The sequence below is a fragment of the Oryx dammah genome, unplaced genomic scaffold (genome assembly GCF_014754425.2).
Source record: "Oryx dammah isolate SB20612 unplaced genomic scaffold, SCBI_Odam_1.1 HiC_scaffold_10, whole genome shotgun sequence".
Taxonomy (NCBI): Eukaryota; Metazoa; Chordata; class Mammalia; order Artiodactyla; family Bovidae; genus Oryx; species Oryx dammah.
Genome location: NW_024070194.1, coordinates 21,644,065 through 21,660,584, shown reverse-complemented (window position 1 = coordinate 21,660,584; position 16,520 = coordinate 21,644,065). Strand labels below are relative to the sequence as shown.

The window sequence follows — 16,520 nt, the reverse complement described above, 5'->3', positions numbered from 1 at the left end:
GGCTGCCATCGGTAGGAGTTAACAGTAAAGAGGTAGAAGTGTGTTTCTGAATCAGAGTGGAAGTGTCTCAAGAGGGCCCCATACTGGTGGTCCCTGAGAGGCCTCCCTTCCACGAGTGGGAAGAGCAAAGCCCATGCAGAACTGAGATGAAGCAGGGGTGAGGTTCAGTTGGGCAAGAGCTGTGCTGTCTGCAACACGGGAGCCCCACAAGTCAAGAGAATTAATCGTTTATTGCAAGAAAACTTGCTGAGTACTGAGGGCAAAAGTGAGGGACCACAAGAGGAAGGTGGAAGTTCTTTGATGGAGAGCAGAGAAGCCTATGCACAGTGGCCTTGAGTCCAGAGGGACTGCAAAGTGGAAGAGAGACGAGGAACACTGTGGAGAAGAAAAAAGTCTGGTATGGGAGGCAATGCCCACGACAGGTCCCATACATGGCGAATACCCCCCATACATGATGCGATGATTAGGACTTAACTATCTGCCCAGTCCTAACTTTCTGAAAACTCTTCTTCCAACAATTCCACAACTTCCTGAAAATGGGACAGGTAGGAGAGACTTATGAGGGGCTCACACCCTCTCCTTTGCTATCCACACCAGCCTAGAACCCGAATCCCTCCTTCCAAGACCAATAACAACTCATGATATTCAGGGTAGGGATTAAGGAAAAGGAGGGGGTGCGGAGTGGAAGTGGGCATGCCTTTCATTTCTTCCCCTCTCTCCAGTTCAAGAGGACGATGAGGGGGTCACGATGTACTTGAAGAAAAACAGAATTGCAGACCTGTGAGAAAGCTGCTCCAATCTTCTTGCCTGTCTCCTGTGGACTCTGCCAAGGCAGGCAAGAACAGACACAGTCATGGAAGGTGGCAGAGACTGAAGCAGTCCAAAGTCAGTTTATTTCCCCACAGGGGAAAAATGTGACCTCAAATGAAGAGAAGTCGGGACCCGACTCCGCCTTGTAAACAGGGCTCCAGTTAACACCAGGTACCAAGTGGTTCTGGCTGGTGCCAACTGGAATGGACTGGTGGGAATGGATTCACGGTGTGTAAACAATGTTCACTGCAATCATTCTAAGGCTAACAGCTCAGCAAGGGAGGTGAAATGGTGTGTCTGAAGCGACTGTGTAAACGGTACCGTTCCTGGAAAACACTGACTGAAAATGGAGGTGTTAGGACAGGAGGGATGGAGGTAATGGGGAACAACAGGCAGAGGACTTCCCTCCTGCCTATTGATTGGAAGCAGGCAATGGACCCTCTGCAGGAGTGCCTGACCAACTGCTGTGGGGTCTGCAGGCTGAGACCAGAAGACGGGCTTCTTGGACTACTTCTCTCGAGGTCATCCGAAGTAAAACCCTCTGTGTCTTCAAGAGACCTCTCCCTTCTTCAAAGAGAAGGAGGTTCCGATGCTTTGGAGAGGGAGAAGGCTAGGTGTGGCTCCCGATTCAGATTTAAAAAAAAAAAAAAAGTAAAAATACCTGAAGTCCTATTGTATGACATCTTTTCATGGGGTTGGGGCTCAAGATTCCTCCTGGAACTAATCCTGGAGCTTAAGCCCCCAAACCAAGTGCTCCATACAGATACTGGAATTGTTTCTTTTTGAACCCAGCTCTGAAAGCTCAGCTGCCTTCATGGGGGATGCAGATGGGATAGGTACTGAGGCTCCCTGACAGAGCCAGGACTGAGCTGAGGGCCTCCTTGTGGCTACTGGAATGCCTGGTGGAAACGAGGCAGGGTTGTGGTGCTCAGGCCAGAGGTGAAGACAGGTGGCAAGGAGTGCAGTGGCCCAAAGTTCAGTGGTCCTCCAGCTCCTGGGGAATCTTGAGGCTGAGCTTGCAAAGTGGTGAGCAGGGGCTGAGCCTCAGCCTGGGAGTAGCCCATGACCAGGCCTCCTGTGGCCCCAGGTGGGTTACATGGGGGCAGGTTGAGAGGAAGAAAGCCCAGTAAGTGGGAGAAGTCCACATTAGCAGCGCAGAGAGCCTCAGAGAGGTTGGCGGGGCTCTTGGTGAGCAGTGCTTCATCTAGGATGGCCGCAGCTGCTGCCGGCTGAGGTGAGGTGGGCTGGGGTTCAGCGGATGAGAGAGACAGGCTTCCAGGAACCTCCCCCAGAAAACTATCCACCTCCACTTTGGGCAATTTGTCGGGCAAGTATGAGGTAGATCCAAGCTGGTATTTTGGAGGAAGCTGAGCTGGGGAAGAGATAGGTGAGGATTCCAGAGGGTAGCTCATGCCCATGGGCAGCGTGTTGTGCACCAGGGAGTGTGGCATGCCCGCACTGGGCATGGTAGGGATGTGGGCACCATACATGCCCATGGGCAACATGCCAGGGAAGGCCTTGGCCCCCATCACGTCCCGAGAGGCCATGCACAGCACGGGACTCAGCTCTTCCTTCACACTGACTGTGGAGCTGCAGCTGATTAGGCCTAACACGTCCACTGGCTCTGTCTTGATCTTGAGCAGCTCTTGTGAGTGGCTCTTCTTGACATGACGTGTCAGGTGGTCTTTGCGGCCGAATCGCTGGGCACAGTACTGGCACAGGAAGTCCTTCCGGCCTGTGTGGACCACCAGGTGCCGCCGCACATCCTTACGAGTATAGAATCGCCGGTCACAGTGGTCACAGGGGTGCTTCTTTTCCTTGGCACCACCTGCTACCCGGCGTGAGTGGGCCTTCAGGTGCTCCAGCAGGGCCTGGGTACTCTCGAAAGTCTGCAGGCACACCTTGCAGCTGAGGTCACCACTGCTGGCGGCATGCATGGCCAGGTGGCGCCGGTAGCCCAGCTTCGTATTGTAATTCTTACCACACTCAGAACAGTGGAGGGCCTCCTTGTTGGGGTCATGGGTCTGCAGGTGGTTCCGCAGATGATCCTTGCGGTGAAACATCTTATCGCAGTACATGCACTGGTGGGGTTTCTGGGCTGAGTGGGTGGCCATGTGCCTGCAGACAGGGATGAAGGACAGAGGAGAAAGAAAGGAGATCATAATGGCTGGCTAGACAACGGAGTTGTGCACTAACAGGCAACTAGACACAAAAACTGTGGTAGAGGCATGTGATGGAATGGAATGCCACGCCAACTACATTCTATCCTCTACCACCTGCAAAACCACATGTGCTGCTATTCTCTGCAGCACTGAATTCAGTAGCAAAAATATCAGGAACAATCTAAATGTCCATCAGTAGGGAACTGGCTAAATAAGTAATTAAGTCCATAAAAATGACTCAACTTTTTTTGGCTGTGCAGCTTGTGGGATCTTAGTTCCCTGACCAGGGATGGAACCCAGCCCCACAACAGTGAAAGTGTGAAGTCCTAACCACTGGAACAACAGGGAATTCCCACCTTAACTTTTAAATATAATGACGGCTTTATATATACAACAAGCTCCTAGATAAAGTGGGAAAAAGCTATGAGACAGAATAGTGCCTATGGAATGGTACCATGCATTGGAAAAAAGAAAAAATTTATGCATGTTTGCTCATATGAGCTTAAAATATTTCTGAAAGGATACACAAGAAACTGACATTCGCTACCCATGGGGAGAAGAAAGGGCAGCTTTTTGGGGTGTGATGAAGAATTTTCATTGTATACCTTTTGAATTTTAAATTATGTGAATGTATTTCCTTTGCAACAAAAAGTGTATTTATAAAAATTTAAATGACACAATAAAGGGAAAATGAAATATATCTAAACTTCCTGATCTGGAACAATCTCCCAAGAAACAGCGAGCCAAGTCAAAAAAGGAAGTTTGGTATGGTGTATGTAACACAATCCCCTGTGAAAATAAAAAAGGAAGGGAATACATGTTTGAATGTCTCAAGAGGGATACACAAAGAACTGACCCCAATGGTTGCTTCTGAGGAGAACAGTGGCTTCAAGTGTGACAATTTATTTTTCACTGCATGTCCATTTGTACCATTTGAATTGTTTGCCACATAAAGCATTTAAATGTTTCAGAAGATGTGTTTGTGATATGGGACCTCAGTGCCCCTTGGTTTACCTGCTTCTGCTCCTATCTGGCTGGAAACCAGAGCTGAATCCAGGAACTACAATCCAGAGCTCCATGGTATTCGGAATCAGCTCAGCAAGACTTTGAGGTCCCATCGTTTACAAGCCCCAAGTGAGCTATCTCATTAACCCTGTGTTCTACATAAGAAGCTGACGCACAGGACAGCCCCACCCACCAGTCAGTAAGTGGCAGACAATTTTCTGGGTTTAAAATGCACTTAAACCCAGACCTTCTCGAGACCTGGATTCACTTAGATATGCCACTGCTGTCTCTAGCACAGCACCCAGTGATTCTTTCTACCTGGAAGGTATCAATCATACCCATTATCCTCATGTTCTTGTGAGTGCTCATACCTATAAAGGTTACTATTAATCTCCTGTGACATAAGTGGCATGGTAACATGAGAGGAAGATGCTGAGTGATCCACAGTCTATTTCCCTCATTTTGAAGGTGAGAAAACAAAGGCCCATTGAGGTTTAGTAATTTGCCTAAAATTCTACGGTGACTCCGGGTGGAGTCAAGGCTCCTGTCTCCTGGCCCAGGACTTTTCCTAGAGCCTCCCACTGACACTCAGACCGCCACTAGTAAAGTCTACAAGGATACCCCCAACTGATATCCACCTAAGACACAGGAGCACACAGCTGAGGACCACAGAACTGTCATGAGGGCAATCCTCGTCACACACAACCCTGTTACCTGTTTTAGTTCCTTCCCATCAACTGTTTTCCAGACAAGGAACTAGAGGCTTTCTGTGGTCATCTCGTTCATGTATTTACTCGTGTGCTGTCTGTCCCTGCTATTAAGACAGTAAACTCGAGGAGGGTCAGCAACCCCTCCCCCTATATCTGTCTGGCTCACTGATAGGAACTGTCTGTCCCTGTCACTGAACACTGTGCCTGGTGGTCGAGGGATGAATGGCTGTGCAGCAGGCAGTCTGCATCACTGGCAAAGGGCATGCTCATGGTCCTCTGATGGAAAGGCAAGGATAAAATCAAAACTACTTCTGAGTAGGCCCTGCTCCCTTCAAAGCTGCTCTGTCATATCTGCTTTACACCAGGGCTTTCACATTCCATTTCACTTTAGATAGGGGTTCTTGCGCTTACAAGTTTCAGGAAATCTTCTAACCCAGAGGATTCTACAGAGTCATAAGTAATCATGTGAGCAATACGACCTTGGGTAACTTAACTTCTCCACTCTGAGCCTGCACTTCACAATTTACAGATTGGACCAGAGGGTCTCCTTTTCTTTCTAAACTTCTAAGGCTGATGCCTAATTTGGGGCTAATATTCTTACCACTACCTGACACAGGTAGGGAAAGTAGCACAGGCACACCTTGGAGATATCGCAGGTTTGGTGCCAGACCATTGCAATAAAGCCAAAGTCACAGTAATAGGAGTCACATGAATTTTTTGGTTTCCTAGTGCATATAAAAGTTATGTTTATACTATACTGTGGCCTATTAAGTGTGCAGTAGCATTATGTCTAAAAAAACATGTATATATTTAATTAAAAATACTTTTCTGGGGACTTCCCTGGTGGTCCAGTGGTTAGGGCTTCGCCTTCGAATGCAGGGGGTGCAGACTTGATTGAGCTAGGAATCCGTGAGCCTCTCAGCCAAAAAACCAAACCATAAAAGAGCAGAGGCAATGTTGTAACAAATTCAATAAAGACTTTAAAAGAACAGTCCATATCACCTTTTAAAAAATTATTAAAAAAAAAAGAGAAAAAAAATACCTTATTGCTAAAAAGTGCTAGTCATCACCTGAGCCTTCAGCAAGCTGTAATCGTTTTGATGGTGGAAGGTTTGAAATATTGTGAGAATTATCAAAATTCTTCACAGAGACATGAAGTGAGCAAATGCTGTTGGAAAGTTGGAAAACTGGGCCAACTTTCTTGACTGAAAGTTGCCACAAAACTTCAGTTTGTAAAAAAAAAAAAAAAATGCGGTATCTGTGAAGTGCAATAAAATGAGGTAAGCCTGTATTCAAAGAAAAAAAAACAAAACTCAATCTAGTCTGTTCATCGCTGTCTGATATTGTACCCATCAGAGTCTAGTGTCTGAATAAAAAATACCACCATTATTTTTCAGTGAGTGACCTCAAATGGTTGACATATAGGATACACTTATGGAACAAATTAACCTCTACTCTTCTGCCACAGATAAAGTCCCACACTCAGTGGAATCTCTCTGGCTTTCTCCCTGGGAACCTCAGGGCAGGAAGAGGTATGGGAGCGTCACCTACCTATACAGCTTGTACTTGGAGGCAAAAGCCTTGCCACAGTGCGGCTGAGGGCAGCTATACGGTCTCTGCTCTGGATGGGGGAGGCTGTGAGGCCTCAGCTTCTCCCCATTTGAGAAGGGTGTCCCCGAGATTTCACATTGGCACTTCACTTGATTCTCCGCCTCCCGGCCCCGAGGCCTGGGCACTAGTTTCCAGCCCACTTCCTCCTCCTGCTTTGCATCTTGAATCCAGGGGGGGACGCTGGTGAAAAATGTGGTCATGGCAAGGCTAATGGCGAAGGGCCATGTTATTGAGAAAGCCTCCCCATCAGCTCCACAGGGCTCTGTGCTCTGTCACAGCCTCCAACGCAGCCTTCAGAAAACAATCTCTTCACCTGAAACATCAGAACACCTGGTGTTAGGGAGCCCAATACCATGAAAACATGGGCTCTGGAGGCAGACAGAGCCCCAGTTCCATCCCAGCCCTTCCACTTTGAAGCCATGTGACTTTCAGCCAATTACTTACTTCCCTGAGCTGTTTCCTCATTTACAACATGGGCTTACTAATCTCCCACATCATAAGGACCTTTTGAGGGTTAAATGAGATAATAAATATAAAGCATTCAGCAGAAGGCTGGGCACCTAGTAAGTGCTACATGGTAACTATTATTACTAGTACCACCTAGGCTAATAGAAAACAGGATAATTAGAGGAAGTAAAAGCCCTAAACTCCCTTTCCCTTCCAACTTCGCTTTTACATCCTTTCCACTAAATTTAGACAGCAGCGCCTCCTCCTTCTCCTCCTCACCCTGCCTCCTCCTCACTTTCTACAATTCTCCTCCTCGTGGAGGTGCTAAGGAGCAATAAAATGCCCAAAAGGCATCAGAAGAGAAAGAAGCCTTTACTTAGGAAATTTACACCCTGGAGAGTCAGCCTCTGTGCCAGATGTGTTTCTCAGCAGTGCATCAACATCAAGAGGTTCATCTGAAGAGGCAACAGCAGACTCAGCATTTCTACTAAACCAGTGCTGGTCCCATCCTGCCCTCCAACCACTACTCTGGGTCTCTTGGTCTCAGGGCCCAAACCACACTTCTTTAGCAAAGCCCGTCCAATAACCAAGGTGCTGAGCGGCCCCTCCTACAGACCCTCATAGAACACATGCATGTCTCCATTGTGAACAGGAACATACTTGCATTAGAACTCAGACTCCACCACCAAACTCAGATACTTTGAGAGCTCAGATCATATCTCTTTCATCTCCATAAACCTAGCATCTAGAAAAGGACTTTTAACTTTCTTTTAGATGAGTACATAAGTCACTGAATGCAAGTGGATTCTTACAGGCTAACATGCTCAGGCAGTTCTGGTTTAAACTGAGTTCCAAAGGGGGAGCCAATAACTTGAAGTCTTTCTACTGGGTTGTGGGGGAGCAGGTGAGCATAGGTGAGGTGACACAAGTTCTTTATTGACATCAACTCAGAGGAAGAGAGAAAGGGCATTAATTCTCAAAGGGGCCACAGCAGACCCACATTCACACTCACAAGCTCATCACACAAACAGGTTACCAACCTCAATGTAACTTGCTACAACAGGGGAATTTCCTTTGAAGAGCTCATGCCAAAATTTGGTCATGAGGCTTTTCCATGTAAAGGGAGCAAAGCGGGTATGTGGGGATTGTCCACGAGAATCTGGGGAGGGCTCCAACTGCACAAACTAGCTGTGGGCCAAAGAATGCTTGCTCAGCTCATCAGCACCTGCTGCTTACAGTGACCATTCAACCAGCAGGCTGGCTGTGAACGAGATGACGGGATCAGCGGGTTCATGCCCGAGAGAGCTTTGCTCATCATTAACATGAGCTATGTCCTGTTCAGGAACCATTCCTCTTATTGAAGAAACACTGCAATGTAACATGATAAACAATTTCCCCATCACGAGTGGAGATGTGCCTAGAAAGATCTGCACAAAGGTGGCTGCATTTTGCATGACTCACATGCTAACACTAAAAACTAGTCCCACTTGAGCCTTCGAATCATGGCATATTTGCCTACTTCACGATAAACCTCAAAGGCCTCTGACGTCTGGCTTTTATTGTTTAAGTCCTCCCTTCTTCCAAAGGGTGGAATTACCTGTTATAATACCAGTGATTACTAGGCAGCTTGGAATTGGGTAGAGAGAGAGCATGAATTTGAATATCTAGTTTGGAAGGAACTTTCCCCATCTTCAAAGTCAAATTCTGCCCCCCACCCCCCACGTGAAATCATGCACCTCCGCCTCTGGAAAGCTGGGAATGGCAGCCAGAGGGAGGGAAGCAAGTCGCATCACTCGGCTGACATGAGAGGGAAGCCTAACCCTGGAAATTCCGCACAAACTCAGAAAGAGAACAGTACGTCCCCCACCTCCCACACATCCACCTCATCTGTTCTCCTGAACAAGCACAAACAAGACACAGCAGTGTAGTATGCTGCTACTGAAAGAGTGAGTAATGGGCTTCTAGGAAAGAGGCTGGTGGTGGCTAAGAAGAGCTCACGAGGTTGCACTGATAGAAGCAAAGGCGGCAGGCAGCAGCCATGTGCTTGCCCTGATCTGCACATACTGGGGCTTTGGCTTTAGTGTTACCTGAGGAATCCTTTAGGAAATCTAGTTTTTCTCCCTCTGTCCTTTGTCTGCAAACTCCTCTCATCCAGGAAGATTCCTGGGCCTCTCCCACATTATTCAAAGGCCTATTTCTTCAGATTTCTTCTCCACAAAACTGTGGAAAAAAAAAATCCTGCTTCTCTTTCAAAGCTGTTCTTCTGGTCTCACACTCTAACCTTAACAACTGTAGAAGCTGACAGAACCTGTTCCCATAAAACAAACACAATCAATCCCTCCCAGTTACTGGTATAACTCGGTATATTTTCATCCTAAGATTCCTTCTGGTGCCTGATATCAAGAGGGAGGTATTGTGGAAAGAACCTTGGACTTACTATCAGAAGAGCTGCCACTTACTGACTGTGAAACGACGGGTAGGTTAGTTTCTCTGAACCTCAGTTTCCTCAATTTCTGAAAGAGAGATTAGTTCTCCTTACCTACCAATATTCTCATGGAAGATTCAGTGAAACAACACTCTTCAAACATTTGACATAATATGTGTGAATATAAACAATGCAGTCTCTGAGATCTAAATTGTGTCTCCTTTTCAGCACAGGGCCTGAGTAATACGTTCTTTTCCTCCCTTAATGTGACTTCTCAGGCCTCAGAGCGAGTTTCCTTCCCTTCCCAATACCTCCTCAGAATGCAGCCTTCCTCTTTTCCCCCACAAGTGACCCTCAGCACATCCCCCGGAGCCAATCCCCCTTTACTTTATCTTTCTCCAGCACCATATCCTGGGCCTGAGTTCCTTCAGTTTAGGAATCTCTATTATTAAGGCTCCGTAGTTAAAAATTCTCTATGGCCCTCTTGGAAGCCTTTAAAGGAGGCAGATTACTCCCTCATCTATCTGTCCTCTGCTGTGTGCCATGATGTCTGCTGCCCTTCTGATGAAACTATAGTTTTTATGGTGTTACATCATCTCTATAGAAACTGCGTTCTTTCTCCATTATTAGCCTGTTTCCTCATCTATAAAACTAAAAATACTTACCTCACAGGCTTGTTTTAAGGATTATTTTAGTCAGGTATGCAAAGGGCTCACCATTCGGCTTGGCTTCCCCTAAGTACCCAACAAAAGGCAGCGATTATCTTTGCTTTTGTATTGAGTTGCATGTTCCCACCTTCACCAGAGTTGAAATCTCCCAAATCTCCCCCCAAACTGTTAAGAAATAGCCCCCCTGCAGCAAGGAAAGGGTTAATCTCTAAGTGTTCTTAACTAGAGAGCCACAGAGGATTAACAGCTCCACTTCAGTGACTACCCTAAAATAGCTTTTATCCCTCCTGCCCAAGAGCTACTTGGGGATCTGAAGAACTCAATTCAACACCTGCCGAGGAGGAAACACACCCAGGAACTTTCCTTGGGGTGGACAGAATCTTCCCCTAGGCAGAACCCAAAATAGCAACTGGGAAATTATAAATAGAGATTAAAAAAAAAAAAAAAAGTCCTGACCTGGGCAAGGAAAGATATACTGACTGGCTGGAGAAGGGTGAGAAGGAAAGGGGGGAGTGGGTATAGCTGCCTCGCAGCCCCCCCTCCCCGCCACACACACACACACACACACACACACACACACACACACACACACTCTCCCCAGTGGTGAGAGAATTAAATTACAGGGAGGCTGGAGAGTCTCAATAGCTTGCATCATTCCAAGAGACATCAAACAGGATTAACAGGGGTTGGATTTACTCCCAGGCTGCTAGTTCTATCAGTGTACACGGACTCTCTTTGGAGTCCTTTTGATTCCCGATTCCGTCTGATTCCCCATGACTCTCACTCCTAAGGAGGTCTTGAGCAAATGGCTGCAACTCACAACAGCCCTGTTTTCACCAAGAGGAAACCTGATTAGACCCCCCCCCCAATCCGGTGGCCTCACCTTGGGGGGCTGGGTTAGAAACCCCAGGCTAGGCTCTTTCCGAGTCCCAGGCAGACAGGTGGGAAAACACACAAGCCAGGAGATAGGAACTTATAGGTTAAAGTACCAACTCCCCACACCCAATATCCCCTTATCTTGCACCTTGCAGGTCCATTTTCCCCACCGAGACGGGGCCATAGCCTGGGACAGGATTTGCAGGGGACAGCTTGGCTCCTGAGCAGTTTCTAGACCACCATACTGCGTGGCGGGGACGGGGGTGTGTGAAACGCCCCGGGACTGGGAGGGCTGCGGGTGGACGGCTGCCAGACAAGGGACAGAAATTCAGGGAGAAGACTGGAGGAGGTCTCAGGAATGGGAGGGAGGGAGGGAGGGAGGGGCGAGTTATCTGAGTCCCAGAGACCCCCACCACACCCACCGCAAAGAAAGAGAGACGGGCTGGGGATGATGTACAGCGGCTGGAGGGTTAAAGGGGCTAAGATAAAAGGCGAATTCCCTGAATTTCAAGAGTCTCAAAATGGTACCGAGTGGAAGCTGTCTGGAGGTTGGGAGTAGGATCGCCGAGGAGGAAACTATGGGTACAGCTCATCGAGTTCCCCAGAACCAAATATTTGAGGGAAGCCTCAAAAGGGGTTATGTGGTTCTGGGAAATAGAGGGGAAAGAGCGGACTATATGGAGCAGTAAAGGGGGTTATGTGGGTCCGGGTAGGCGTGTCTGAGGGGAGGGAGCAGGTGCAGCTTATCTGCGTCCCCCAGACCCGGGTCCCTGGTAAGGTCAGCTGCGCGTTATCTGGGTCTCCAGGGAGCCTGGGCGGGCGGGGGTCGGGAGTAGGGGACCTCCAGGGCTGAGTCTCCGGTCTCGGTAGGGATTGGGCCAGAGGGTTTCTTCGAGTCCCCAAGACCCAGGTAACGGGTCCGAGGAGAGTTTTGGTCACCCCGGGGCCTATCTGGGCCGGGCTGGCGTAGAGGGGGCCTCGGGTCGGGGGTGTGGGCGACCGCGCTGACGGGCCCACGATGAGGGGCGCTGCCGCTCCGGGTGCCCGGCGCGCGGGCGCAGCGAGACGGCCTCCCGCCCCGCTCCCCGCTGTCCCCCGGGGTCATCGCCGGGACTCACCGCGCTCCGAGCCCCGCGCCGCGGGCCGGGCCGCGCTCGGGCTCCGCCAGGCCCGCTCAGGCCCCGGTAGTGGCGGCGGTCGGGCCATTGTGCGGTGCATTGTGGGAGCCGCGCGAGCGGGCGCTGGGGCCGTGGAGGGGGCGGTGCCGCGGGATCTCTATGGTCCCGCCCGCCAGCCGGCTAGAGCGGCCGGGGCGGCGCGCGGGCGGTACGCGGGGATCGCCGGGAGCGGGGCGGACGCTCGCGCTCTTCCTTCCCTCCCAGCCTCCGCGCCGCGGCGCGCTCTGGCTTTGAAGCCGCTATGGGCGCCGCCGCGTGGGCACGGTCGCTCTTGCCGCCGCGTGTGTCTCTCCTGCTGCTGCTTCTGCCGCTCCTGGGGCTGCCCGTGGGCTCCTGGGATCCGGCCGGTTACCTGCTCTACTGCCCATGCATGGGTAAGGCCTCCCGAGCCTTCTGTCCAAGTGGGGAAACCGAGGCCCGGAAAGGAGAAGCCACTCTGAGGCTCCCAGAGACGCCTTGACAGGTCCGGGAACGGACTCCAGCGCCGGACAGGGCCTGCTCCTCGACTTTCTGCCCCTGTGGCAAAGACACAGGGGCTTCTCTGACCAGCCTTCCATTTGGCAGATGAGAAAACCGAGGCCAGGAGAGGTTACGACGTGTCATTCACGAAGCCTGAGCCAGCTCCGAGTCCAGTAAATGGAGTTAGTGGGGTAGGACTTCATGTCACTGACCCAACGCTGGCTCTGGACGATTCATTCAACACATGTTTATAAGGCACCTACTGGGTGCCTAGCCCTGTTCTCTGCTCTAGGGATACGGTGATGATAAGTCGGAAAGCTCTATGCCCCTTGTAGAGCCTTTATTTAGTTGAGAAAAACAGACCATAAAAGATAGGCATAAAGAGTAAGTAATTGCCTATCTTAAAGGAGAGTAAGTGCTATGGCAAAATTAAAATAGAGCAGAGTAAGAGAGAATCTAAAAGCTGTCAAAGGGGTGCAGTTTAAATGGGGGTGGTGGAGTGTCATTTTAAAGTCACTCATTCCTAAAACCCTCCAGTCTCCTAACCATGATGGTCTGTCCCTCTGTGCATCATCTCCACCACACCCTTCTCTGGAGACGTTCCAGTTGCAGGCACAGTTATCCCTTTCTGTTCCTTACACAGGCTCAGTCCTGCAGCCTGCACTATTCCCTAGCTGGGAGCATCCTTCTCTTGCCTCTGTGCCAGACCAACATCTTCCCATCCTCAAGCCACAGCTTGTAAGTGTCACCAGAAAGGACTTAAGTGACCTCAACCCAAATAATCTCATCATTTCCTCCATCACCACACATATTTGTTTATCTTTACTGTCACCCTGCCTTCCCTGGTGGCTCAGACGGTAAAGCGTCTGCCCTCAATGCAGAAGACCGGGGTTCGATCCCTGGGTCCGGAAGATCCCCTGGAGAAGGAAATGGCAACCCACTCCAGTACTCTTGCCTGGAAAATTCCATGGACGGAGGAGCCTGGTAGGCTGCAGTCCATGGGGTCCCAAAGAGTCAGACACGACTGAGCAACTTCACTTCACTGTCACCCTACCTAGACTGTGAATGCCTTGAAGGCAGAGACCTTGACCTTCTTGCTCACTCCTGTGTCTCAGCACCTAGCAGAGATACTGACACACTGTGATCTCTCAACTTTCTTTGTGGAATGAATGAATGGATGCCATGCTGGGGAAGACAGAAACAATCAGATAGGGCCCTTGTCCCTGAGGCATTTACAGGCTCAGGAAAGGGCCAAAGGCCAGGAAATGGGAAAGGACATTCTAGGAAGAGTGGAAGAACCACAAATAGCCTATCCAAGGTGGGAGACGGAGGATGGGGACTGAATATGGCAGAGGGGTCGTGAAAGGATCCCAGTGAGTGAGGCATTGGAGTTACCGCTTCGTGTTCAGAGGGGAGGAAATAGAAGGGCACCCCTGGCTGATGACAGCCAGAGCAAAGATGTGGGGATGGGGGTGGAGATGGCAAGTGCAGAGCATGTTTGGGAAACAGCAACAACCTGGAATGACTGAGGCAGAAGAGGCAGGGCCTGAAGGGCCTTGACCATCAGACCCAGGAGTCCAGACTTGGTCCCATGCTGCCAGCTCCCCTGGCTCTCCTTGGTATCCTGGTCCTCCCCATCCCTGGCTCCTTTTCTGAATCTTGCATACCCCAAGCCCTCAACGTCCCAGTCCTCACTTCACCTGCAATATACCATCCAGGGCGCTTTGGGAACCAGGCTGATCATTTCTTGGGCTCCCTGGCATTTGCAAAGCTGTTGAACCGCACCCTGGCAGTACCTCCTTGGATTGAGTACCAGCATCACAAGCCTCCTTTCACCAATGTGAGTACTTCCTGCCTGCTGTTTGCCCGTGTCTACCTTTCCCTAGTCATGCTCACCTCTGCTTGACCCCAAGTCCTTCTATAGGGTTTATCTCCCATCCCCCTGAGTTTGCCCTATCCACCACCCAGAACTGTCCTCCCTGGCTAACTCACTAATATTTATTCAGCACCTGCTTTCTGAGCACTGCATGAGGATTAGTTCTTTTCCTCTCATCACATTTCTATTAAGAAACAGGTTTAGAGAGGCTAGGTATCTTACCACATTCACACAAGAAGAGCTGGAATTCAAGCCCATGTCTGTGTGATTCCAGAGCCTGTGACTGGAAGCTCCAGACTCCATTTCCAGCCTTGTCTGGTCCCACCCATTGGTCACAGGTGATGGGTGCTATTATCAGTTATGAGGGAGAAACGATGCACAAGTTAGTTAATAACATGTCCAAGGTCACCAACTAGAGGAGTCTGGCTCCCACCTCATCACCGGGTTCCTTAGAATGAGAAGTCCAGCATTGTCTTAATTTCTTGCATATTCTTTATGACTTCCGCTGGCCTGATGTCTGTTTTTGTTCACATTTTAACTCCAGGGGTCTGGTAGTGAGAACTGAGTTAATATTTAGTGAATTGACTTTGAAAGTTCTTAATAAACTTCAAAAGGTTGTATGCAAAACACCCATATTTCTTTCTTACAGCCTTTTCTCTGCATAGTTTTTATTTTTTCTTGTGCATGCCATTTTTAGAGAGATTTTTAACAGAGGATAAAAGCCAGAGTAATGAGGTCACAGCCTGAGTTGGCCACTTCCTAGCTGTGTACCTGGTCAGGGTACTTGACTTCCTTGTGCCTCAGTTTTCTCATCTTTAAAATAGGCTGAAAATAATTATTGCTCCTTCCCTCAGTGAGTTAGTGATGGTGGTATCCCTCCCTCTTAGAATCAGCTGAGCCGATCAATGTAAAGTGCTTATGACATAGAGAGTCCTCAGTAACTGGGCACAGTTGATGCTCTGACTTTTTGCACTTACTGTTACAGTTCAGACATGGCCCATTCATCTCCTCTGGTTCACTTGCCTTCTCTTCTCAGCTAGGAGTCTTTCAGAGTCTCTTCTTGCTTTCTACAGGTTACTCAACCTACTCTAGTTGGACTTTCCTTCCCCAATGGGACTGTTCTCACAGAATGTCACTAGAGACCTCAGAATTGCCAAACCCAGGGGTCATTTCTCGATCTCTATCTCATCTGACCTCCCGGTGGCACCTGGCCCCATGAACCTGTCTCCTTGAACTTCCTTACTCCCCTGGCTTCCAAGACACAGCCTGTTCCTGCTTTAGCCTGACCTGTCTGCATTTTCCTCTTTGTGCAACAGCAAGGGCTCCTTTTTCCCCACCCACTGTTTAAATGTTGGTGTGTCTCCTGTTTCTGTTTGCTTGTTAGCTGTGTGACCTCAGGTGAGTTATCTAGATTCTGTCCGCCTGGGTTTCTTTATAAGTAAACTAGGGATGACTGTATTCCTACCATTCACAGTTAGGTGGTCAAGTCCATGAAACATGATGAATATAGCACCTGGTGCTAATCCAGTTGCTTTTATTACCATTATTTGCTTTGTTCTAAGTTTCTGTTGACTCTTGCAGCTTTCATTATTCTCCATGTACCTTCCAAATTTATCTGTGGCCCTGACTCTCTGACCACAGGCCCAGTGTTTCAAACTCCTCAGCCCTTGAGTCTGCTTGGATTACCCACAGAGCCAGCACCTTCCCCTCGAACCTGTGTTCTTGCCTGTATTTCCAGCCTTAGTTATGTCACCTCCACTCACCTGGATACCAAGCCAGGAACCTAGACATCATCCTAAATGCTTCCCTTTACTGTGTACTTCACCTTCTTTACATTTTCTAACCTGTCCATGCTTCCCCATCTCTCAGAGTTACGAGAGATGCTCAGACATATATGTTGAAACAAAACAACAAAAATAGCTGTTGAATGAATTGTTGTTGTTATTGTTTTTTCGCCAAGTTGTGTCCGACTCTTTGCGACCCCCTGGACTGCAGCACACCAAGCTTCCCTGTCCTTCACTATCTCCCAGAGTTTGCTCAAACTCATGCCCATTGAGTCAGTGATGCTATCCGACCATCTCATCCTCTGTTGCCCCCTTCTCCAACTCATGTTGGATGAATACTTGAACAAATAAAAGGACCATTGCAGTAGCCTCCTAATCTTTCTCTCCCTCCTCTAATCTTACCATCAGGACATTCTCTCTTCTGTCACCAGAGAGATCTTTTAGGAAAGCAGATCTCATATTATTTCTGCTTAAAATCCTTTGTGCAACCTCATTGCTAATAAGTAAGG

The 16,520-nt window shown here is 49.0% G+C and overlaps 2 protein-coding genes across 4 annotated transcripts in view; one reads left to right on the top strand and one right to left on the bottom strand.

Moving 5' to 3' along the window:
* Positions 1 to 856: 856 nt before the first annotated feature.
* PLAGL2 (PLAG1 like zinc finger 2) lies at positions 857 to 12,046 on the bottom strand. 2 transcript variants are annotated; one of them, XM_040247569.1, is made up of 3 exons: positions 11,833 to 12,046; positions 6,239 to 6,611; positions 857 to 2,928 (listed from the first exon to the last, which is right to left on the bottom strand). In XM_040247569.1, the coding sequence occupies exons 2-3, from the start codon at positions 6,496 to 6,498 to the stop codon at positions 1,698 to 1,700; spliced, it is 1,491 nt and encodes a 496-aa protein (XP_040103503.1). In that variant the 5' UTR covers positions 6,499 to 6,611; positions 11,833 to 12,046; the 3' UTR covers positions 857 to 1,697. The 2 variants fall into 2 exon arrangements, with proteins under 2 accessions (XP_040103503.1, XP_040103504.1); XM_040247570.1 differs by lacking the exon at positions 11,833 to 12,046 and having other exon boundaries at positions 6,239 to 8,180.
* Positions 12,041 to 16,520, top strand: part of POFUT1 (protein O-fucosyltransferase 1) — a 24,357-nt gene continuing 19,877 nt past the window's right edge. For both annotated transcript variants that reach the window (XM_040247571.1, XM_040247572.1), the window contains exons 1-2: positions 12,041 to 12,266; positions 14,070 to 14,191. In XM_040247571.1, the coding sequence (XP_040103505.1) occupies positions 12,134 to 12,266; positions 14,070 to 14,191 (255 nt within the window). In that variant the 5' untranslated portion in view covers positions 12,041 to 12,133. The remainder of the gene's footprint in view (positions 12,267 to 14,069; positions 14,192 to 16,520) is intronic.

Bases quoted from the DNA above. Each gene is read 5' to 3' on its own strand.
- PLAGL2 (XM_040247569.1), bottom strand. From the start codon at position 6,498: ATGACCACATTTTTCACCAGCGTCCCCCCCTGGATTCAAGATGCAAAG. The intron at 2,929-6,238 runs GTAGGTGACGCT...CCCTGTCTGCAG, and splicing joins TCCAAGTACAAGCTGTATAG to GCACATGGCCACCCACTCAG.